This window comes from Protopterus annectens, chromosome 8.part0 (genome assembly GCF_019279795.1).
Source record: "Protopterus annectens isolate FY-2018-M chromosome 8.part0, PAN1.0, whole genome shotgun sequence".
NCBI classification, from domain to species: Eukaryota; Metazoa; Chordata; order Ceratodontiformes; family Protopteridae; genus Protopterus; species Protopterus annectens.
In genome coordinates, this window is record NC_056741.1 from 68,808,718 (window position 1) to 68,830,716 (window position 21,999).

General features: G+C 40.4%; 1 protein-coding gene across 2 annotated transcripts in view; it reads right to left on the reverse strand.

Moving 5' to 3' along the window:
• PTPN6 (protein tyrosine phosphatase non-receptor type 6) overlaps window positions 1-21,999 on the reverse strand; it is a 1,172,112-nt gene that overhangs the window by 124,635 nt on the left and 1,025,478 nt on the right. For both annotated transcript variants that reach the window (XM_044079623.1, XM_044079624.1), the window contains exon 11: window positions 11,669-11,823. In XM_044079623.1, the coding sequence (XP_043935558.1) occupies window positions 11,669-11,823 (155 nt within the window). The remainder of the gene's footprint in view (window positions 1-11,668; window positions 11,824-21,999) is intronic.

Below are 21,999 nucleotides of genomic sequence, written 5' to 3' on the forward strand. Positions count from 1 at the left end.
AACACATCTATTCCATGTCATAGCACTACATCTGATTTCTTTGCAACAACTAATGCCGAATTAGATAAACACATTTTCTGTACTGTGCCATCTGATTGGTTTAACAAAGGTATTGTGGGTACTTGCTCTGTACTGTGTCATCTGATTGGTTTAACAAAGGTATGCTGGAAACTTGCTCTGTAGTAGCCATGTGTATTAAAATCAGCTAGGTGACCAGATAGCACAGGGGTGAAGGGCTAAGGGAGACATAAGGTGAATAGTAAGGGAAAGTGGTCAATAGGCAGAGAAAGTAAATATGTGTGTGTATCCATAAATATTTAGAATCATAAGACCTAGCAGTAAATAAAAGAAAAAAGAGAAAGCTATGGATACAATGGGTGAATAAATCAGGATATATGCGATAGGCGACAGGGCGATGTGAACTACAATAAAAGAAGAAATAATCGAGGTGTGGTAGCTACATTAACGAGCACAGTCATAGGGCTGAAGAAGTAAGGAAGACAGCTCTTAGCACGGCACAAAAACCAAGACAAATGGGAAACAGAAAATGTAAGGCCATAAACATGGCAAACAAATAAATAAGACACAACTAGCAGCTCAGTGGAAACGTCAGGTTTTTAATGAATGAGGAATAAACGAGTGGGTGGGTAAAATGTAGAAAACAGTAAAATGGATGAGAAGTGGAAGATGCTAGGATTGTGTGAAAGCTTAGTGGAAGAGTAGAGGATGAACAAAGTATATAACAGGAACGCAGAGGGATAGGTAACAGGAAGGCCTGCAAATAAGGGTACTGTAAATATACATTCATTTAGTGGATTTACTGACACACCTAGAACAGAGGCCAAGCCATAGGCTGTTTTCTAGTTTTCAGAATTTTATTCCATTTTCCAGACATATAATTCAAGATTAGTGTGTTTCTGAAGTGATTAGACATCTTTGTCAAGAACATTTATGTCCATATTTGGTGACTACACAGATTGTGGAGAGTCAGAACAACACATACTGCCACATAAGAATAGACATTTATTGGCAAATAATAGCCTGTTCTTAAGTTTAAGATGAGTGAATGAAACATACCTTTGTCATTTGAACCAACCAAATTGCCTAAGAGCAATGCAGTGATGAATTTTGAGTAAGGACCATGATGTAAGCCTTACTTTGTATGCATTCATGTCAGCTTTTATGGTTTCTTAAATGTCAGTTGAAAAGCATACCCATCTATTGCTCACTTTAGTCCACAATTGCTCAATGGTGGAGAGGTTTAAGATTATTATGTTCTACTACATTGTGATGTCACTGCTGGGTTTGATCCCCGTAGTTTCTATTTCACTACTGAGTGCTTGAGTCAGTGATATAAGGTATCCATCTGCACTTTCCATGCATTTTTGTTTTACTTTACATTTTCAGGTATAATTCAGACATTAAAGTAGAAAATACTTTAAAAAAATGAAGATTATAAAATGTTGTCTATCAATTTTTTATGTAACCACACTCACAAAATGACGCCATGGTATATACTGAGAATGAGTTACATACATCATCAAGGCATTCTGGGTAATCAAAACAATTTACTATGTAACTGCAACAGCTGCTTATTTACACTTTGTTTTCCCTAATGCGTCATCACATATTTTAATTTTCAGTGTACGGTGTTCCATCTGCTATATATAGTTGGCAACTTGTATTTCTGGAACATAAGACTTTTCTGTTCTTTAACTAATGTAGATTTTGATTATTTGTGGGATCAGTGTTTCATGATGTCATGGAAGAGTTTTGAGTCGTATGAAAAATTTCCGAGGGCATCTTACGGGTTCCTATTAGAATGATGAAAACGCATTTTGTCGAATGCGTTTTCATCGACACATGTAGGGTGAACAGGCAAAACAGTAAAGCGGCTGTTCAGCAAATTCTTTCCCTGGGAAAGAAGTCACTTGACCACTTCGTTGCTTTACCTGTTCTGAAGTGTAGTGTGGTCCCTTGTCTGGTATAGCTCCCGAGCGTGATTGTGCAACAGTTATTGACCTTAGGGTTAGGGTGCGAGTTAAGGTAAGTGCATATGCATGAAAGTGTTTACTGTTTTTTATTTTGCGTCAGATGTATGGTTGAGTTACGTGTGTATGTGTTTTCAGCTGTTTACTTTGTTTTGGGGGGGGTAGGATTAGGGTTAAGCTAAGTGTGTATGTGTTTGGAAATGTTTAAGTAAATGTGCGAGAGTTACTGACCTTAGGGTTAGGGTGCGGGTTAAGGTAGGTGCATATGTTTTAAAATGTTTACTGTTTTTTTTTTCATTAGATGTATGGTTGGGTTCCGTGCATATGTGTATTTAGTTGTTAACTGGTTTTTGGGGGGGTATAATTAGGGTTAGGGTATGTGTGTATGTGTTTGGAAGTGTTTAATGTTTTTTTTGGGGGGGCTGGAACAGCGATTTCTTTCCCTAGGAAAGAAATCGCTGTTCTGTGGTTTCAACATTTTCAGCTTTCGCTGAATATGTGTCAATGAAATGCCGTTCGTGTTTTCAGCGTTTGGTGTTTTAATACGAAACCCATCTTACTATAAGGTGCTTAAGTACTTGGCTTTCCAGTTTAGTTTTTTTAGCATTTGTAGTCAAGGCTGTCTACTTTATGAATTCTAGCACGTACTTTAGGTATGTAAGACTAACAATCCTCCGAAAGAATGAAAATGTTATCCAGGCACACTGCAGCAGAAAAAAATGAAGCCTCAATATTTTATTCATCAGCTTCTGAAAAGTTGCTGGGGCTCCAGGTAGGCTAAATATTTACACTGTGAAGTTGCTTGGGCTCCAGGTAGGCTAAATATTTACACTGTGAACTAGAAAAGACCATCAGGTGTTACAGCCATTCTTTGGCTCTTTGGCAGAGGGGAAGTCGTATCTGCCTGTATCTTTTCATGGGGTAAGTCGTATCTGCCTGTATCTTTTCATGGGGTAAGTCATATCTGCCTGTATCTTTTCATGGGTTAAGTCATATCTGCCTGTATCTTTTCGTGGGGTAAGTCGTATCTGCCTGTATCTTTTCATGGGGTAAGTCGTATCTGCCTGTATCTTTTCATGGGGTAAGTCGTATCTGCCAGTATCTTTTCATGGGGTAAGTCGTATCTGCCTGTATCTTTTCATGGGGTAAGTCGTATCTGCCTGTATCTTTTCATGGGGTAAGTCATATCTGTCTGTATCTTTTCATGGGGTAAGTCGTATCTGCCTGTATCTTTTCAAGGGGTAAGTCGTATCTGCCTGTATCTTTTCATGGGGTAAGTCGTATCTGCCTGTATCTTTTCATGGGGTAAGTCGTATCTGCCTGCATCTTTTCTTGGGGTAAGTCGTATCTGCCTGTATCTTTTCATGGGGTAAGTCGTATCTGCCTGTATCTTTTCATGGGGTAAGTCGTATCTGCCTGCATCTTTTCATGGGGTAAGTCGTATCTGCCTGTATCTTTTCATGGGGTAAGTCGTATCTGCCTGTATCTTTTCATGGGGTAAGTCGTATCTGCCTGCATCTTTTCATGGGGTAAGTCGTATCTGCCTGTATCTTTTCATGGGGTAAGTCGTATCTGTCTGCATCTTTTCATGGGGTAAGTCGTATCTGCCTGTATCTCTTCATGGGGTAAGTCGTATCTGCCTGTATCTTTTCATGGGGTAAGTCGTATCTGCCTGTATCTTTTCATGGGGTAAGTCGTATCTGCCTGCATCTTTTCATGGGGTAAGTCGTATCTGCCTGTATCTTTTCATGGGGTAAGTCGTATCTGCCTGTATCTTTTCATTATCTCTAGTGTTGTAAGTATGTAGGCTTACCAAGGTTCTATACCAACCCATCAGTTCTGACCTTAGGCCATTGATCCAATTCTGAAATGTTATTCACATTCCTAAAGCCATTACTGAACATGATACTACCTGAGATACTAGGATTATTGGTCCATTCAAGGCACTCTGTGACTCATTAATCATGCCTAATTTCTGTGACATTAATCATGCCTAACTTCTGTGACTTATTAATCATGCCTAATTTCTGTGACTTATTAATCATGCCTAACTTCTGTGACTTATTAATCATGCCTAATTTCTGTGACTTATTAATCATGCCTAACTTCTGTGACTTATTAATCATGCCTAATTTCTGTGACTTATTAATCATGCCTAACTTCTGTGACTTATTAATCATGCCTAATTTCTGTGACTTATTAATCATGCCTTATTAAGCATTTTTATTTTTTTCTCTCTAACTTGGTTTCTGATTATGATACTCCTGTAAGAACGCTTTTCAGTCTAATAGAGTGGTTGGAACATATCCATGTGGCAAATGCAACTATTGTAAATACATTGACCACACAGATAGCGTTGAACATCTAGTCCAGAATAAAGTCCTTCACTTTCAGGTGCAAGCCACATGTGAGAGCCAACATATAGTTTATTTAGCTCAAGGCCTTAAATGTAAAAAATTCTCTATAGGCAAAACAGACATACCCTTCAAACAAAGGATTCAAGAACATATTTACTATATCAGTAGGAGAAATAAAGTTAGGCTTTGGCATGTTATCGGTACTAACACAATCCATCTGAAATTCTCCAGGTGCAACTAACACTAGGTAAGACTGCAATACAAATTGTAGCTTGCTTCAGATCCCCCACCATGCCCCAAGATTCTCACTACACCTTTCTAAACATACTGGAAAATATTAAGATACAACCAAACACCCTAATACTGGGTGATTTCAACTACCCTGCCATTAACTTGGAAAACTACTCATGTACCAACACCTTTGCCCAACGGTCCTTGGAATCCATAAATTCCTACGCCCTGGATCAACTAATCCATAGTCCCACCAGGGGCTCCAATATCCTGGACCTGGTCATTACCAACATGGGAAATCGATGCTCCACACCAGTGATCACCCCTTCATTGGATAGGTCAGACCATAAGCTAATCACCTTTGACATCCACATCCCACCCCCACCATCCCAGTAAGGAAACATCCGTAAAAAACATCTCCAAGGCCAACTTCATGCTACTTAAGTCAGAAGTGACAAACTTCATGACACCCATGCAGACGGGAACTGAAAGTTCGACTGCCGAATCCTACACTAAAGCACTGTATGAGCACATCCACTCTTGCATGAATTGTGCCATCCCAAATAGAACCAAGACACTGTCCTCCAAAAAAAGGAAGCCAATCAGGTGGTCCCTTGTCATAAAAAAACTATACAACAGAAGGAAAAAACTGTTGCAGAAAAGAGGTAAATCCCAGGATGCAAAAAACTCCCTTACCAGCCTCAGTAAGAAGCTGAGAGCCCTCATAAAATCTTCCAAAGCTAGTTACAAAAATAAAATTGCCAAAGATTCCAAAGACAACCACAAGGCATTCTATAACTATGTCAAGAATCTAAATGGCAATGCTCAGATCTGCTCTGAGCTACAACAGAATGGCATTAAATATACTGATCCCAAGAACATTGTCAATATCCTGGCAGGTCAATTCAGTGCCAACTTCACCCCCCCTCTCACCTCCTAAAGGGCCGATCTCAATACCGAAAGATTGCCAAATTCCAGTAATCATGGCCACACAGGTAAAAAAGTAGTCTCCAAAGCTAAGAATACAGCATCCATGGAACCAGATGGCATCCCGGGCTGTGTACTACATGAACTACAAAATGAACTGGCACCCAAGTGTCATGTTTAATCACAACCTCACCTCAGGTTTCATGCCCACTGAGTGCTGCACAGCTACATTTATCCCACTCTACAAGGGGGGATCCACCTTGGGTCCTGGGAACTACCATCCCATCAGTCTGACGAGCCTGATCTTCAAGGCCATGGAATGTATTATCATGGAACTTATAGCAACCTTCAAACACTAGATCCCACCCACTTTGGGTTTGTGAAGGGCCGATCATGTCTTCTGAACCTGATTGACTTCTTCGAATCAGTCTCCAGAGCCGTGGATGAGGGTAAGGTGGTCCATACAGCCTATCTGGACCTTGCCAAGGCCTTCAACACCATCCCCCACTCTGGAATCATAGATAAACTTACTAAGCTGGGCATAAATCCCTACATCACCTGATGGGTTGCCAACTGGCTTCCTGACAGAACCCACACTGTAAAAGTAGCCAACTCCAAATCCAGCTTCAGACAAGTTACAAGTGGAGTACCTCAGGGTTCAGTCCTGGGAACGCTCTTTTTGGCATCTACTTCTCTGAAGTACAGGCCAACACTAAGGGACTCTGGCTAACAACGTTCGCAGATGACTGCAAACTGGGAGCCATTACTGAATCCCCAAATTATGTGGATATTCTACAAAAGGGCCTTACAGAAACAGATGCTTGATGCCAGATCCATGGGCTCAAGCTCAATGCCAAGGAATGTATAGTTATCCCCTTTGGGAAAAACATGTACCTGTGAATTACCACATAGGTGGCAGTACATTAAACATGAAAGTGTGATAAGAGACTTAGGAACACAGGTGGACAGTGGTCTCACCTTTGATAACCACATCGCCAAAATAGTCAGGAAATCCTTCTATGTGGCACACCTCATCACTATGGGCTTTTCATCCAGAAAAAAGGAGGTCATTGTCCCACTGTACTCATCCCTCATTAGACTCATTAGAGTACAATGCCCCATTTGGTATGTACCTCACAATACATCTGCAACAACTGGAAAGGCCACAGAAACACCTCACTAAAAGAATCACAGGCCTAAAGCAGATGCCCTATGCTGACCGACTAAAAAATCTCCAGCTATATTCTGTCGCATATCGTCTAATCAGAGGAGATCTCTGCTTAACATACAAGACCATTTCAAACCCAGAGCTGTTGGACATGCTACACTTAAGGAAATCCCAATCTATCAAAGCCACATGCTCCAGGGACCTAAACATTGTTATCACAATGGACAAAACATACTGGAGGGATAGGTTCCTGACCCAGAGACTCCCCATACTCTGGAATAGACTGCCCATACATGTCAAACAGAGCACCTCTTTGGCCCCTTTCAAAAGGAACCTTGAAGACTTGATGGGAGATAGGAAATTTACCCCGGGGATCACGTCAGTCACCCTGCTAGACAGGGGTTCAGGGAAGTAAATATTGTGGGAAGAAATAGCCAGGGAATTGCTATGGCTAGGCTTGTACAGGCCCTAAGGCCGATAGCCTAGTACCAACCTATGAACCTATGACCCTATGAACACACCTTTAAGTTTCTGGCCATATGCAGAATTTTTGACATCAGGGGATGTGACATACATAATATGACTGAGCAGTTAGAGGCCAGATGGATCATCAGACTTATGGGAGATTCAGGTCATGGTTTAAATGAATATGTGCCACTTAAACCCAAGCTTAAATCCAGACCCTTGTTTAGATAGTTTTTTCTCTTTTTTCTTTTTAAATGTATTCCTGATAAAGTGTGCTTACATATATATGTAATATTTTATGTATATTTTTATATATACACTTTTACAAATATATAAATGTCATATCTAAAGTTGCATTTAAAAGACTGTGTATTACATATGTATATGTGTTTTTATATATATGAATGTGAATTTTTTATATATTTTTCATAAGTGCCTTCTATTGATAGCAGTGCATGCTTGCAAGCATTTCTTTCATTCGGTAGGGTAGTAAGCTCAGGTTACACCCTATGATGTTAATTGTTTTTACCTAATTTGTATCATGTGACTAATAGTGCTTGCTGGAGGTTGTATAAAAAGAAGCACATTTTAGTTGTATTTATTAGTATCTGATGAAGTAGATTTTCCTGCGAAAGCGCTTATGTTTTAACATTAAAACTTCAACTGAAACTGAAAACCTTGGTTGTACCTGAGTTCTTCCGTGTTTTTATCATTAATTGCTTTTGGATTTATTCAGAACTCAGGAACCTGTATGGGCTGGTGACTGTTTTTGTGGTTTTAGAAGTTACTTGTCCAATAGGTATGAGTCAGTAAAATGGCACTCCATCCTCTCTCCATACCTCCCAGTCACCACCAGTGTACCACAAGGATCTGTCCTTATTCCACTCCTCTAACATTCTCACCAACACTCTCTGCATATTCACACAACAGGCCTCCATAATACAATACTCAAATGGCTCTGCACTCATATGCACATCTGACAACCTGCCACATCTCCAAAAAGCTTTAGCAGTCACTGAAACATGGCCTTGTAACTCACAAGTCATGCTCACCCCCCAGAAAAAATAGAACTTTTTTCCAAATCCATCTTTTATGAAAAAACAAAATGTAAAATCCTCTGTCTTAATAATACAGCCATTGAAGTCACTTCTCCTAACAAATGCGGATGGATGATAAAAGCTTAAATTTGACCTGCATTTACAAAATTACATAAAAAATCACCAACAACTAGGAATGATTTATAGAGGCAAAAACCTTCGCATCAACACAACTAAAACTTCACTTGCCACTACTTACCCCCTCCCCTTCACTTGTTTATGGCACCTTCATGCTTACTAACTTCCAGGTATCGCAAAAAGCAATGCTACAATAAAGTGGCTGAATTTGCTGTGAACACCCCTTTCAGAACTCAGCACTGTATGGTACAAAAAAGCCTAACTGATTAGAACTGCCCCATCAGCTAACAGATACACCTAGAACATTAAAATTATCCAGCATCTATCTGCTTATATAGCATTAAACACCATTCTACACAACTATATTCCCAGCTGGACATTGCACTCCAATGACCAAAAATGTCTCTTTGTGCACAAACTTATCAAATCTGCTGGGTGTGGTCTGTACTCATACCATGTTGCTAAGGCATCAGGCCAATAACCTCTCACCAGCCCTTTAAAACCATTATGAAAGACCTCCTAGCCAAAATCTTGCTCAGCTCATGCTCACATGCTCAACCCAAGGATAAAGCTGAAATATGAACACGTTTCTACCCGTTCCGTGTACCTCCTTACTCACCCGTCTTCACTCATTTCCTAACTTCAATTAGTTTCTGTCCTCCAACTCTCCAAATATGCCATGACCCTGTTTTTTCATTCACCTCCAACTCTCTAAATATGCCATGACCCTGTTTTTTCATTCACCTCTTATTGCAGCAGTTCCTGTAGATTTTATACTGCCTTACATTTAAAACTTCTGAAAACTGGCTAAAATGTATATAATAATTAAATCATTGTAATATAAGTTGTATCTATCTATAATACATGTTGCCACATGTTATCTAATTTGGTATAATTATTTAAATTGTGTGTATGTTTTGTGTTATTTTTGAAGCTTGTAAAATTATTGTTCAAAAAATGCTTTTGTAATACTTTGTAACGTTTCTTTCCATGCCTCCTCTGAAAATGGACTCCTACCCAGTTGGAATTTCCCACTAATCAAATGTCAATAAATAAATCTTCTTTCTTCTTCTTTCGGCTTTTCCCGGTTAGGGGTCGCCACAGCGGATCATCTGTCCACTCATCATTGGCAGTGGAGTTTTACGGTGTCGAGTTGCCAGCCTGGCACCCAACCTTCCACAGAAGGCACACACATGCACACACTCACACCTAGGGCCAATTTAGAGTGTCCAATCAACCTACAGCATGTCTTTGGGATGTGGGAGGAAACCAAATGTCAATAAATAAATAAATAAATAAATAAATAAATAAATAAATAACATTTCTACATGAGCAACGTGATACTCATATTACAAGGGTATTCTTTTAAAACTTTTTACATTGTAAAAACTATTCATTTTGTTGTCATGTTATACCAGTAAATAGATTCTGCCTCCTAACTAAATGTATCTGTTGTTTCTGTCATAATATGCTCCTACATTGCTATTTTTATTCTTAATATAACTTTATGTTTGTATTCCTGCTTGGCATACATAGTGTTTGAAAAGAGTCCATGAACCAGTCAATCTACCTGGTTAACAACTCTAGTAAATAACTAACTAAATAACTACATCAACAAATACTTGTTTATTTGACTGTGCAAGGATATAATGTCCACTATCTGTTTGCTACTAATCTTATGTTCACACACACCCTAAAAAAGGAATTTATGCTTCTAGTATGTAGCAAGACTTCAACTACCTTCTTTCTGAAAATACAGTACAGTTCACTAGCTTGGTTGTCACACAGTGACACATTGCTGACTCAGTTACTTTAATTGCAGTTTTATCACACTCCATAAGTTCAACGTCATCTGGAAATATGCAATTATTTTTTTTTATTTTACTGGCATTATTGTCTTCAGTATTAGCAGCACAGAATGTATCAAAGTGATCCTCTTCCCTCACATTTAAAACAAATTAACACATTACTTGCTGAGTTTTGTTTTGCAGAGGGTATGTTTCTTATTGCAGTGTTAGCCTTAGAAGTAGACAATTCATTTTTAAACATTTAGTTATTAACTAATAAGCATTGTGGTAAAGTTACTAGTTTATCAGATTTCTTGTGATCACACTGCAGTAGTCTTTTTTAACCTATATAATTATAACAGGGAACACAGATCACCCAGAAGAAGGAAATTGATAAGCTCAAATCCGATTCTGTAAACAATTTATTGATATAGTTAAAATAATGTTGTAAAGGTTGTGTGGCTATATGGAATGAAATATGGCGTAATTGCCATTGAGACCAACGGACTGAGCACTAGGCATAAGACTGGTGTTGAACGGTGTATGGTGATTGATTAAGTGCATGAGAAAGAGACGAGGAAGTGAATTTTAGTACTTTGAATAGCATGCAGATTATTATGCAAGTGTTCAGTTAGTGAAGTGTAAACTGTTTGGCTGGTGATAGAGGGCTGGCTGAGGTTGGACTGGTTGTGGGTTGGGTGAAGTGGGAGAGGTTGTTGAGTTACTATGTAGATGCACTCTAGCTAATAGAAAGAAGAAAGGTAAGAAGTAGTTAGTGGGTGTGTGAAGGAGGGGCAAAAGTGTAGATTGTAAGCTGTTTCATGATTGGTGGTGTTGTGGTAGGTAGAGAGTAGCTTACAATAAGTGTAGATGATGCGGGGGTGGCTGAGAATTGAGGGTAGGGTATGGTGAGTAGAGTGAGTGCAACTATAGCAAGGGCAGATAGAGATAGGCTCAACCAATCAGGTAATTCAATGGAATGCAGTTACTGCAGGACAGTCAGACATAACTGTTGATAAAAGTAGGACAGTAGCACTGAATTTTTAAGAATGGTGGCAGTTGACATGACACCATGACCCTATGTAATAAAATGGGTAGAAGGCGATTGAAGGTGATGATGACCCAAAAGACCATTCACAGTAGAATGTTGAATGCACTTAAAAGGGCACACTAGATAGACATATTGTCCATTTCTGCTGTTAAACAAATGTAATGTAGCATAGCATTCTGTAAATGAGTCAAAACACTTTACATTTATGGAAGAAAGCCAGTTACTGGAGGTTGATCCTCCTTCCCAAAAACCAAAATAAGTATAAAGTTATACATTTTCTGAACTCATGTTATCCATTTCAGGTTTGGAGTCACAGAACCCCATTCCTGTGAACCACAGGTATAAAGCAGAGTTCCATTTCCAGGAGAAATGCCAGTCTACCACAGGGCACTCACTAAATGTATCACAAAATATGTTTCCACACATTTCACCTTGATGAAACTCTACATAGATGGCATTTATCGATACTACACCAGAGTGATGTGGTAGCTCCCTCTTTTCCATCAAAGTACCCACCTGCAGTGCACCACCATGGGGCCCACACTTCCAAGCTCCTGTTGTTTCTTGTTTACCACCTCCAGGAAACCAAGCACGCCACCAGGTTCACTCGGGACACCATGGTCAGGCCAGGCAGTATATTGGTAATGCCATATCTCTCTAATATTGTCTCCCTGTAACACAGAAAACAACCTGTCATAAAACAAGACAGCGCATTTACCTCTTGAATACAATATCTCCCCTAAATGCAGTTATTATTTATTCCTTTAGCATCCATGTAAATGCACTGCAGGAGGTTAATAACTTCAGCCCTGAAGGACAGCATCCCAGTCATTAGGGATCAAAATAAGATCCTGAATTGGAATCTGCACCCCACTAACAATCTACCGCTGACTCTGTAATATGGTGAACTCAGACTTCGTAAACCATGTCTTCTTGGAGTATGGAAGGTAACTTTGTATTCTTTTCTTTTCGGTTCTTTTTTTTTCACTGTGAACTCTTTTTGATCCTTAGTGACTAGGATTCTGTGGTTTAAGCTTTGCAGCAATACTGTATATTCAGATCAGTTATGACTGGAACAGCATAAAAATATCCCCACTGCAGGACACAGCTGCCTGTTAGTTTGTACAATGATTATCAGTGAACCTGGCTTCCTGCAAAGGGATTAAAGGCCTGGCTGTGGCACAAATGACCTGGTTAGCATTAGTGAGCATTTGTTCCTACAAACCTAAGCAACCAACAAGGGATGATGGGAATAAGTGGGTATGTTGGTTCACCGATTGGGGGGAGGATGGGAATGAGTGGGTATGTTGGCTCACCCATCAGGGGGAGGATGAAAATGAGTGAGTATGTTGGTTCACCCATCAGGGGGAGGATGGGAATGAGTGGGTATGTTGGCTCACCTATCGGGGGGAAGATGGAAATAACTGGATATGTTGGCTCACCCATCGGGGGGAGGATGGGAATGAGTGGGTATGTTGGTTCACCCATCGGGGGAAGGATGGGAATGAGTGGGTATGTTGGTTCACCCATTGTGGGGAGGATGGGAATGAGTGGGTATGTTGGTTCACCCATCGGGGGAGGATGGGAATGAGTGGGTATGTTGGTTCACCCATCGGGGGAGGATGGGAATGAGTGGGTATGTTGGTTCACCCATCGGGGGAGGATGGGAATGAGTGGGTATGTTGGTTCACCCATCAGGGGTAGGATGGGAATGAGTGGGTATGTTGGCTCACCCATCGGGGGGAGGATGGGAATGAGTGGGTATGTTGGCTCACCCATCCTTTGTAATCTCCACCAAGTAAGCAGTGCCTACAGTGACCGAAAAGAAACAAGACCAAGACTGTGGGCTTGGTGTTACCAAACCATTTCTGTAGCCTTCATTAGTGTCCGAATGGGAGCATCACGAACATGATGCAAGTTGGAGGTTTAGTGGTCATTCATGCTGCTCAGTGCCAATGTCACCGATCAAGGGGCAGATTTAGAAATAGAAAAAAAAATCCTGCCTTCATCAAATGGGAAGAAGACAGACTGGCTTTCTGACAGCTGTGGTCTAGCCATGTATCTACATGGATGAGGATCAGTTAGGCGGCATCATTAAATGCCAAAGACCATGCTCATGGGAAGGTGAGGCTATATCTTCAGGCCAATAGGACAACACTTGTACTGGGTTGAAGCTGTGGGAGGGATCAAATGAATGAGTTAATCAAGTTTTAAGTGAGGATTGGAGAGAAGAACATGGCTGTCATGACTGCCAGGATGATGGACATTCATAGGCTATTCCCTTCCCTGATACCTCCTGGCCCATCAATATGGTGCAGTTATGACACACTTAGTCTGGACAAGGGAGCCTCTATGGCCATCATGCCAGTCAGAGGGAGTTGAAGAGGGTTATAAGTTATAAGTCATCATCTCAGGTTAGAAGGTTTGATGGTCAGCAGGCATGTGGCAAAAAGCACATGAAACAAAGGATTACCAGTGAGAAGCTATGATCATATGATCACAGAGACATATGGACACCTATATATATTAATAACTCACAGATATTTTGATAAATGATATAGAAAGCCAAGGAAAATCTTTCACTGTATAAGTAAGATCTTGTAGAATAGCCTTGTTAAGATAAAAGCAGAAAAAGAAAAGCAATCTTGTTATAATATCAGTGCTGAGACGGTTGGTATTCTCAGCACTTTCAAATGTCACAACAATATTATAGATACTCAAAATTCCAAATGCAAAGCTCTGGCATAGCCACTCACAATCAATTAGTGAACATTAAAAGATACCCTGTGGGAGTGCACTGGAGATACACCCAACATCAGTTCGTTGTGAAGACCAGAAGCCAGAGAGATGTCATCTAGTACTGGAGTGAGCAGTGTGTACAGAAGCCCCTTCAGCTAAGCCTCCCTCACCATTGCTGAATGTACACCCACTCATATTTGTCATTCAGCATGCCTGGGACATTATCATGTGACTAGTACTTCCAAATGATGCCCTGTCAGAGAACCTTTATGTATTATGAGTCGAGAATGGTTTATTGAGAGTGGGGATAATCTCCCTCAATGATGTAACCAAAGTCTGGTAAATTACTGAGAGTAGTACATCAAAACAAGCCACCACCGGCCCAGATGGGCAAGGATCCAGCCCACATGTTGACAGTCATATACTAGATTAATTAGTAGTGAAGTACTCAAAATATCAAGCATTAAAGACCAGCGAGGTTTTAGTTAAAGGGAAAGGTAGAGGCAGCAATCCTTCACCTCCAGGACAGCCAAAGGAACAGACAATCTTGTCAGCAAAAATTCAAGCATCAGACTCATATTCTCAGACAAATAAAGCTCTTCTGGTCATTAGATAGAGTGCAGAACTTCTCCACAATTCAGAGAAGTGCAGCTGGTCAACTGGCCACAGAGGAGAGCTCCCAAGACAGAAATTACACAGACGTGTGGCCTTTTTTTGCAGGAAGTCTGCGCATGAAATTTAGCATAATGTTTATACTCAAGCCTATCATGCCATAGCCCTGTCCAATGCCAACAATGTTCCAACCTGCTCCCAACATAAAACAGGCATTATAATTGAACTAAGGTTTGTGTCTCTTAGTAAAGACTGGGCAGACATGACCTGGGTCCAATGAGTCCAAAGTCAGGGAGAGAGAGAGATTTGTTATATATATAGCCTTTGACTATGGCATCCATTGAGTCAGCTCTATTCTCTGAAAGGAACTGAAGGAGCATATTCGAAAAAAATGCTTGCATTAATATAATTAGTATTATGTGTACTTCAAGATCAGGCAAACAGTAGTGTGGCACAACAAGGCCAGATTGGACCTGGAACTCATCTGACCATGACACTGCTTCCACCAACTGGTCAGTGAAGACCACATCTATTAGAAAGCCCAAGTCCATGGTGTGTCCAAATTTATACATTGCAAAGTTAACAACCTGAGCAAATCCCAAAACTTTCATAATACAGTTAAATTCATTCACTAGAGACAGTGTTTCATCATCACCCAGATGTTAAAGTGATCCAACTCAACTAAGTGCCAGCAACCCAAGGCTGAGTTTAAAGTAAATCAGTGAGATCTTATAGGAATGTTTTCACAATATCTGGTAGATGAAGAGAAAACTACAGTTTGCACCTGCAGCTAGGATGTTCAAAGGAGTTGGCCTCTCTAATATCCACCTTGGATAACATGAGTTTGTTACTGTCACAGACTGCAAAAGTGCTACCCTCTCTGAGTGTAGTGTACAACCAAGACTCCTGGCAGAATAGCAGCTGTTAGACATGGGCCAAAGTTATCATCCAGTCAGGGCAAATTATGAACGCAAAGTTAACATCTTGCAACATGTCAGAAATAATACATCTTGTGGGGTGTAAACCTTGCTTTAGAATATAATTCCCTCATAGAGGTCATAAGAGATTGGATCCCCACCACTTGTCATTAATGATAATTTGGTCCTGGGGTACAGCAGAGAGACCAGAGCTCTTAACATTGCCCACAAGGAAATAGCTTTGGATCCTTTGCTCCAACACTGGAATGTGTCCAGAGATGCCACATGAAGGCTGGCTGGGATGTCCACCTCTAAGTTTATGCAGTACATGTAGGCATCTACATAGCTGACATGTAGCTACAGGCAATTTTGTAAGGCAAAAGGGTGAAAAGCCAGGAGTAAATAGTTACTATATTATAAACCCATATTGAATATTGTGATAAAATACGGTTGTAGATAACAGTCAATAAGCCTAAAACAGTATAAAATGAAATGTGTACATTCATAGCTATTCCAAGGCCATTGAGTTTCATGACCATTCTCTCGTTACTAGTGCCCTCCCTCAGGCCACACCTCTATTCTCCAGGAGGGCCACAGTTGTTAATTCTGGAGTAAATTCGTAGATACCCATCCTGTCATCCTGTTTATGTTTAAAGGAAGATAATGACTCTAGACATTTGGGAGTGTTGGGTTCTAAACCTGTCCCTCCACTATGTTTTATCAGTAGATGATGATTTAGACCCCTTGTTCTAGTACTGATAGAGATATTGATATTGCATTGAAACATGAGTTCCAGGACAACTGGGTTTCTAATGGTACAGTAAGTGGACATATCCCCTCAAAAGTCTAAAAGACACTGAATAAAGGGATAGAGTTTCCAGCTTATCTTAGTAGCTCAGGGACTTTAGGTCTGTAATAATTTTTGTTAGAATTTTTTTTAATTATTTGTTATGTTTAGTAAGATACACTCCAAAGGAGGCATGGTACTCAATAACTGGTTGGATCAATGCTAAGTATAAGGGAGAGATTAACTCTAGACTGTGTTGATTTTCCATTGGCAGTTAGCAGGGTTAAATAAACTGCCTTCTGGTTACAATATACTTAGGGCAAATAGAGTAAAGAAAAGAGGAGGTGGAATAGCCGTCTTATATAATAGCACACTTAACATCATAACTAACCCTATACAACCACCCCAGGTCTTTAACGCTGAAATACTAGCTCTAAAAATTCTACTAAATAATCATAAGGGCATTAACCTAATTGTCACCTATATTCCCCCTGGGAACAATGTAGAAACACTAGAGGTCATTCTACATTGGATAGCCAACAACTACCCTCAAGAAACCATTGTCCTGGGCGATGTTAATATTGACTGGAACCAATGCACAGCACAGTCCAACCCCATCCCTGTTAACCTACATGGATTCTCTCAGATAATATCATCTACCACACGTACAGGTAACAATAACCAAAAAGAGAGTGTACTAGACTGGATACTCACCAACAGTCATCCCCAGAACTATATGTCTGGAACTCTCCCTAATGATCTTAGTGATCACCTGCTCACATACATCATGAAAGACAAAATTAATTGTACAAGCTTACCTATTTATAGGACTATCAGATCCAAGATAAACTTTGACCCAACTAAATTTCTACTTGAACTCAAATCATGTAACTGGACAAAACTAAAGCTCCTTCCCCTTGATGAGGCAGTGTCATCATTTAACAATTCATTCCTTACTATACTTGACTCGCATGCCCCTAAACGCTCAATAAGAATTAAAACTCAACTAGCACCCTGGCTAACAACAGACACCAAAACCAAAATAACAACTAGAGACAAAGCGTGGGATAAATGGCGCACTACCAAACTACCCCTAGATTGTATCAAATTCCAACAACTTAGAAATGAGACTAAAAAAGCCATCATACTAGATAAGAAAAATACTTCTACAATCTGCAACATAAACATCAGAATAACCCTCAAAAGTACTGGGCAGGCATAAATAAACTTCTCCAACCAGGCAAATCCACTACTCCGACCCCAGGAACATTATCTGACAAGAGCCAAGAAGATATAGCCAATTCATTCAATACTTTCTTCACAGAAACCATCCAGTCATTAGCTAACCAACTTTCTCCTCCCCACACTTCTATAAACACTATACCCGACTCACCACTCTCTTTTAACTTCCAGCCAGTGTCCACATCCTTTATCAGATCCCTTTTGAAAAACTGAAGCCAACCACCCTTTCAGCCGATCTTCTGCCGGCTGAATACCTGCAAATTGCTGCAGATGTCGTAGCCTACCCTATCTCAATCCTAATTAACAGAACCATAACCGAGGCCTCAATCCCTCAATTTGGAAAATATCCTATGTTATTCCACTCCACAAAGGAGGTTCATCCACAGAACTATCCAACTATAGACCTATAGCCATACTATCACCACTTGCCAAAATTATGGAAAAGTGCATGCACAACCAACTAATGCTCTATCTAACCCAAAATAAACTACTCACAGACTCTCAACATGGATTCAGACCCCATCATAGTACAACCACTGCCCTCCTCTCTTTTACTGAAAACATTAATCTTAACCGAATAATAAAAAATATCCTCCGCTCTCTTCCTGGACCTATCAAAGCCTTCGATATGGTAAACCATCAGTTACTTCTATATACTTTAAAACCCTGTATCTAGATACTCCAGCCCTTGACTGGTTTCAAGCTTACCTCACTGGGAGACAACAAGCAGTAATGTGGCAAAACAAGCTCTCCTGCCTACTACCAAATATCATAGGAGTTCCTCAAGGTTCCATATTAGGACCTCTCCTCTTTTCAGTCTTCATAAACGACATCCAAACAGTCATCCCTGAAGCCACCTGCATTCAATATGCAGATGACTCGACTATAATATGTTCCAATGCCTCTCTTGCAAATCTACTAACTACCACCCAACATAGCTTCACCAAAGTCGAAAACTGGCTTGCCAACCATCTCCTGATCTTAAATCCAAACAAAACCAAGTTACTTCTCTTCTACCCAACCAATAGATCTCTGACTGAAAACTTCACTATAAAATCCAATAATGGGACCATCATTTCCCCAGACACCTATACAAAGCTATTAGGAGTAAACATTGACAATAAACTCAGATTTGATATACATATCAACCAAGCCATTAAGTCAGTCAACAAGAAACTTGGGACGCTATATAGAATTAAAGCCTTCCTTACCCAAATGCCAGGGCAGCCACAGCCCGTTCACACCTTCTCTCTACCCTACTATATGCCTCTCCTGTCCTCACTCACCTTAACAAATCTGATCTGGCCAAGCTCTCATCCTGCTATAATCACATTGCCAGGTTCGTTACAGGCCTACCCTACAGAACACACCACTGTACTAACCTGAAAAAGCTTGGATGGATAGAATTCCCACACCTTCTTCACCAGTCCCAACTCATAGAGGCCTTCAAAATCCTTAAACAACCTGAGAATACCCCAGCACTAAAAACTTAATGACTCCTACTCCAATCTAAGCTGCCTTCGCTCAGCAAACAGACTCCTTGTCCAAACAACTAAATCTCTCAACCTAGGTGGTGACGCGCTATTTGCCAACACCACTGGTAAAATATGGAACTCTCTCCCAAATAACATCACGCTTGCAACTTCTCTAAGTCAATTCAAAAATAGTCTAAAACTCCACTTCAAGTCACACTGGCTATGTCCTTGCTCAAACCCAGACTAGCTCTGTGCCATTAACTAAAACATAAACAACTAGCTAAGATGATAAGTACTTTGTATACTGTGATAAAGAAATATGTATCCTGTCTAACTCTATGTCATTATACTGCCTACTGTATTTGCTAATATGTTATTAATGTTACATTTGTAGTAATCTCAGACATAGTAATGGCAGTCTTGTACTTGTATGTAAATAGCCTATGTTTTTGTTAAGTTCTTTCAGCTCATTTACTGTACCTAATTATCAATGTAACTCTGTTGGAGCTTTTCTCCCCGGGCCTCCGCTGAAAAAGGACATGTATCCAGTCGGACCATCCCGGTTAACAAATGTAAAATAAATAAATAATAAATAATAAATAAATAAAATAATTTCCTAATAATCATTATCACATGATGCTCTAAAGAGCAGAAGCCATCAGCCCAAGTACCTATGGCTCTAACTACATTTTCACTTTGTAGAAGTGTGTCATCTAGACAGCATTATGTGGGGAGGATTTGTCTTCCAAAAGTGAGGCCACTGCATTTTTTAAGATTTAGTTTGAGCCAGTTTGTAACACATCAAGACTTTGCTCGAGTCATTCCGGAGGGTTTAGGTATCACAGATATGCTTAACAACAGCTCTTAGTTTGCAATTGTCTGGGAACGTCTTGTCTTTCTGCCTGCAGATCTGAGAATTACATACCAAAATGGAGAGGTCCCAGCACTGCACTCTGGGGAACACCTCTGGTCACTGTTACACTTTCTCATGAGACACCTGCAACTTGCAGTTCATAGGTTCTGTCTTTCAGCCATTTTGCTATCTATCTTATCATATATGGATTCATTTTTAAAGCAATAAGCACAATTATGGAAGGGAGTAGGTACCGGTGAATGCCAAACTGAGTAACACAGCAGCCAAATTATGGCTGCCTAACAAATCTACAAGACAAAATGTAGTTCTATTATATATAAAACCCAGATAACTAATAAAAAATGTCTTACATGTGTACTCACTAAGGTGTCATGTCCATGCTAAGATGGTCCAGTCTTTGTTCTACACCCTATTAGTCAGTTCACCCACATAATTTGGTGGTCTCTCCGCAAAGCCTATTTTTTGTAGTCATAAAGTCCAAATATACTTTTGTCTCCACAGACTATTCATAGGTTCATAGATTCATAGGTTGATACTAGGCTATCTGCCCTAGGGCATTTATAAGCCTAGCCAGAGTATGTTTGGCTTTCGCCTCCCTTTTAGATTAGTTAATTGTGCCTCTGTATAGTAGGTCACAGAAGATAGCCCTTTTAAGGTTAGTTTACTGTGCCTCTGTCTAGCAGGGGCATAGAAGAGATCCCAGGGGTAAACTTATGATCTCCCATCCACTCGTCAAGATTTCTCTTGAAGAGGGTCAGTGAGGGGCTCTGCCTAACATGGATTAGGATTTTGTTCCAGAGTGAGGGGAGCCTCTGGGATATGAATCTGTCCCTCCAGCATGTCCTATTTATTTCTGTGTTGAGGTTTAAGTCCCTGGAGTGTGTAGCTCTAAGGGTTTGGATTTCCTGAGGTGGAGCATGTTCATTAATTCTGGGTTGGACATGGCTTTATACGTCAGGCACAGATCGCCTCTGAGTAGGTGGTAAGCAACTGAGTAGAGCTGGAGTTTCTTTAGCCGAACTGCATAGGGCATCCGTTTGAGGCACGTGATCCTCTTGGTGAGGTGCTTTTGGGGTCTCTTCAGTTGCTGCAGGTGTCAGGTAAGGTACATCCCAAATGGGGCATTGTATTCAATTATGGGCCTGATGAGTGATGAGTAGAGAGGGCACAATGACTTCTCTTGATCTAGATGTGAACCCTTTCGTGATAAGGTGGGCTATATAGAAGGTCTTTCTAACCACTTTGGCAACATGATTGTCAGAAGAGAGATTACTATCTACTTGGGTCCCCAAATCCCTAATTACTTCTTCCATACTTAATGGATTACCACCTATGTGGTAATTTGTGGGCACTTTGTTTTTTCCAAAGGGAATGACTATGCACTTTTTGGCATTTAGCTTGAGTCCATGGCTCTGGCACCAGGTATCCATCTCTGTGAGACCCTTTTGGAGGATGCTTGTGTCAGTCGGAGAATCGATTATGGCTCCCAGTTTGCAGTTATCTGCGAACTTGGTCAGCCATAGTCCTCCCGTGTTAGCCTGTACCTCAGAGAAGTATATACCGAACAAGAGGGGTCCCAGGACTCCAAAGGACAAAGTCTGTAACCCTTCTGAACAATTAAGAAAGGCAGCAAGAAAATGAAGCCAAATAGTTAACAAGCAATAATATCTGAAAGGATGGGCATTACCAGGGAATGAACACCCACCCAGGGTATAGTCAGACCCAATCCCTGAAAGGGCATTATTTCTCTGATAATGCCCACTATGGAGGGCATGATTATGCTTAGAGAATGGACTATCTGTTAAATTGTTTTATATTTGTTTTTGTTACTATATACTTTTTATTTTACATTTTTGATGAAACACAGTTCCTTCACCTAATGTTTCATACAGGCTGTAGCACATATAATGTTTGCTGGAGGACAACTTCCGAAATACAAGGTATGTCAATAAAGTACACACATGCACCACACACACACACACACACACACACACACACACACACACACACACACACACACACACACACACACACACACACACACATGCCCAACAAATACCGCCACTTTGTTGACTAAATGCACTTCAGATGTGTCAAAATGAATGAAAATAAATCACACAGTGCAAAACAACCCCATTGCCTCTTAACTGTCTCTGGTTTTCCAGTACGTCCCTGATTTTGTTGCAGAGTTTTGCTCAGTC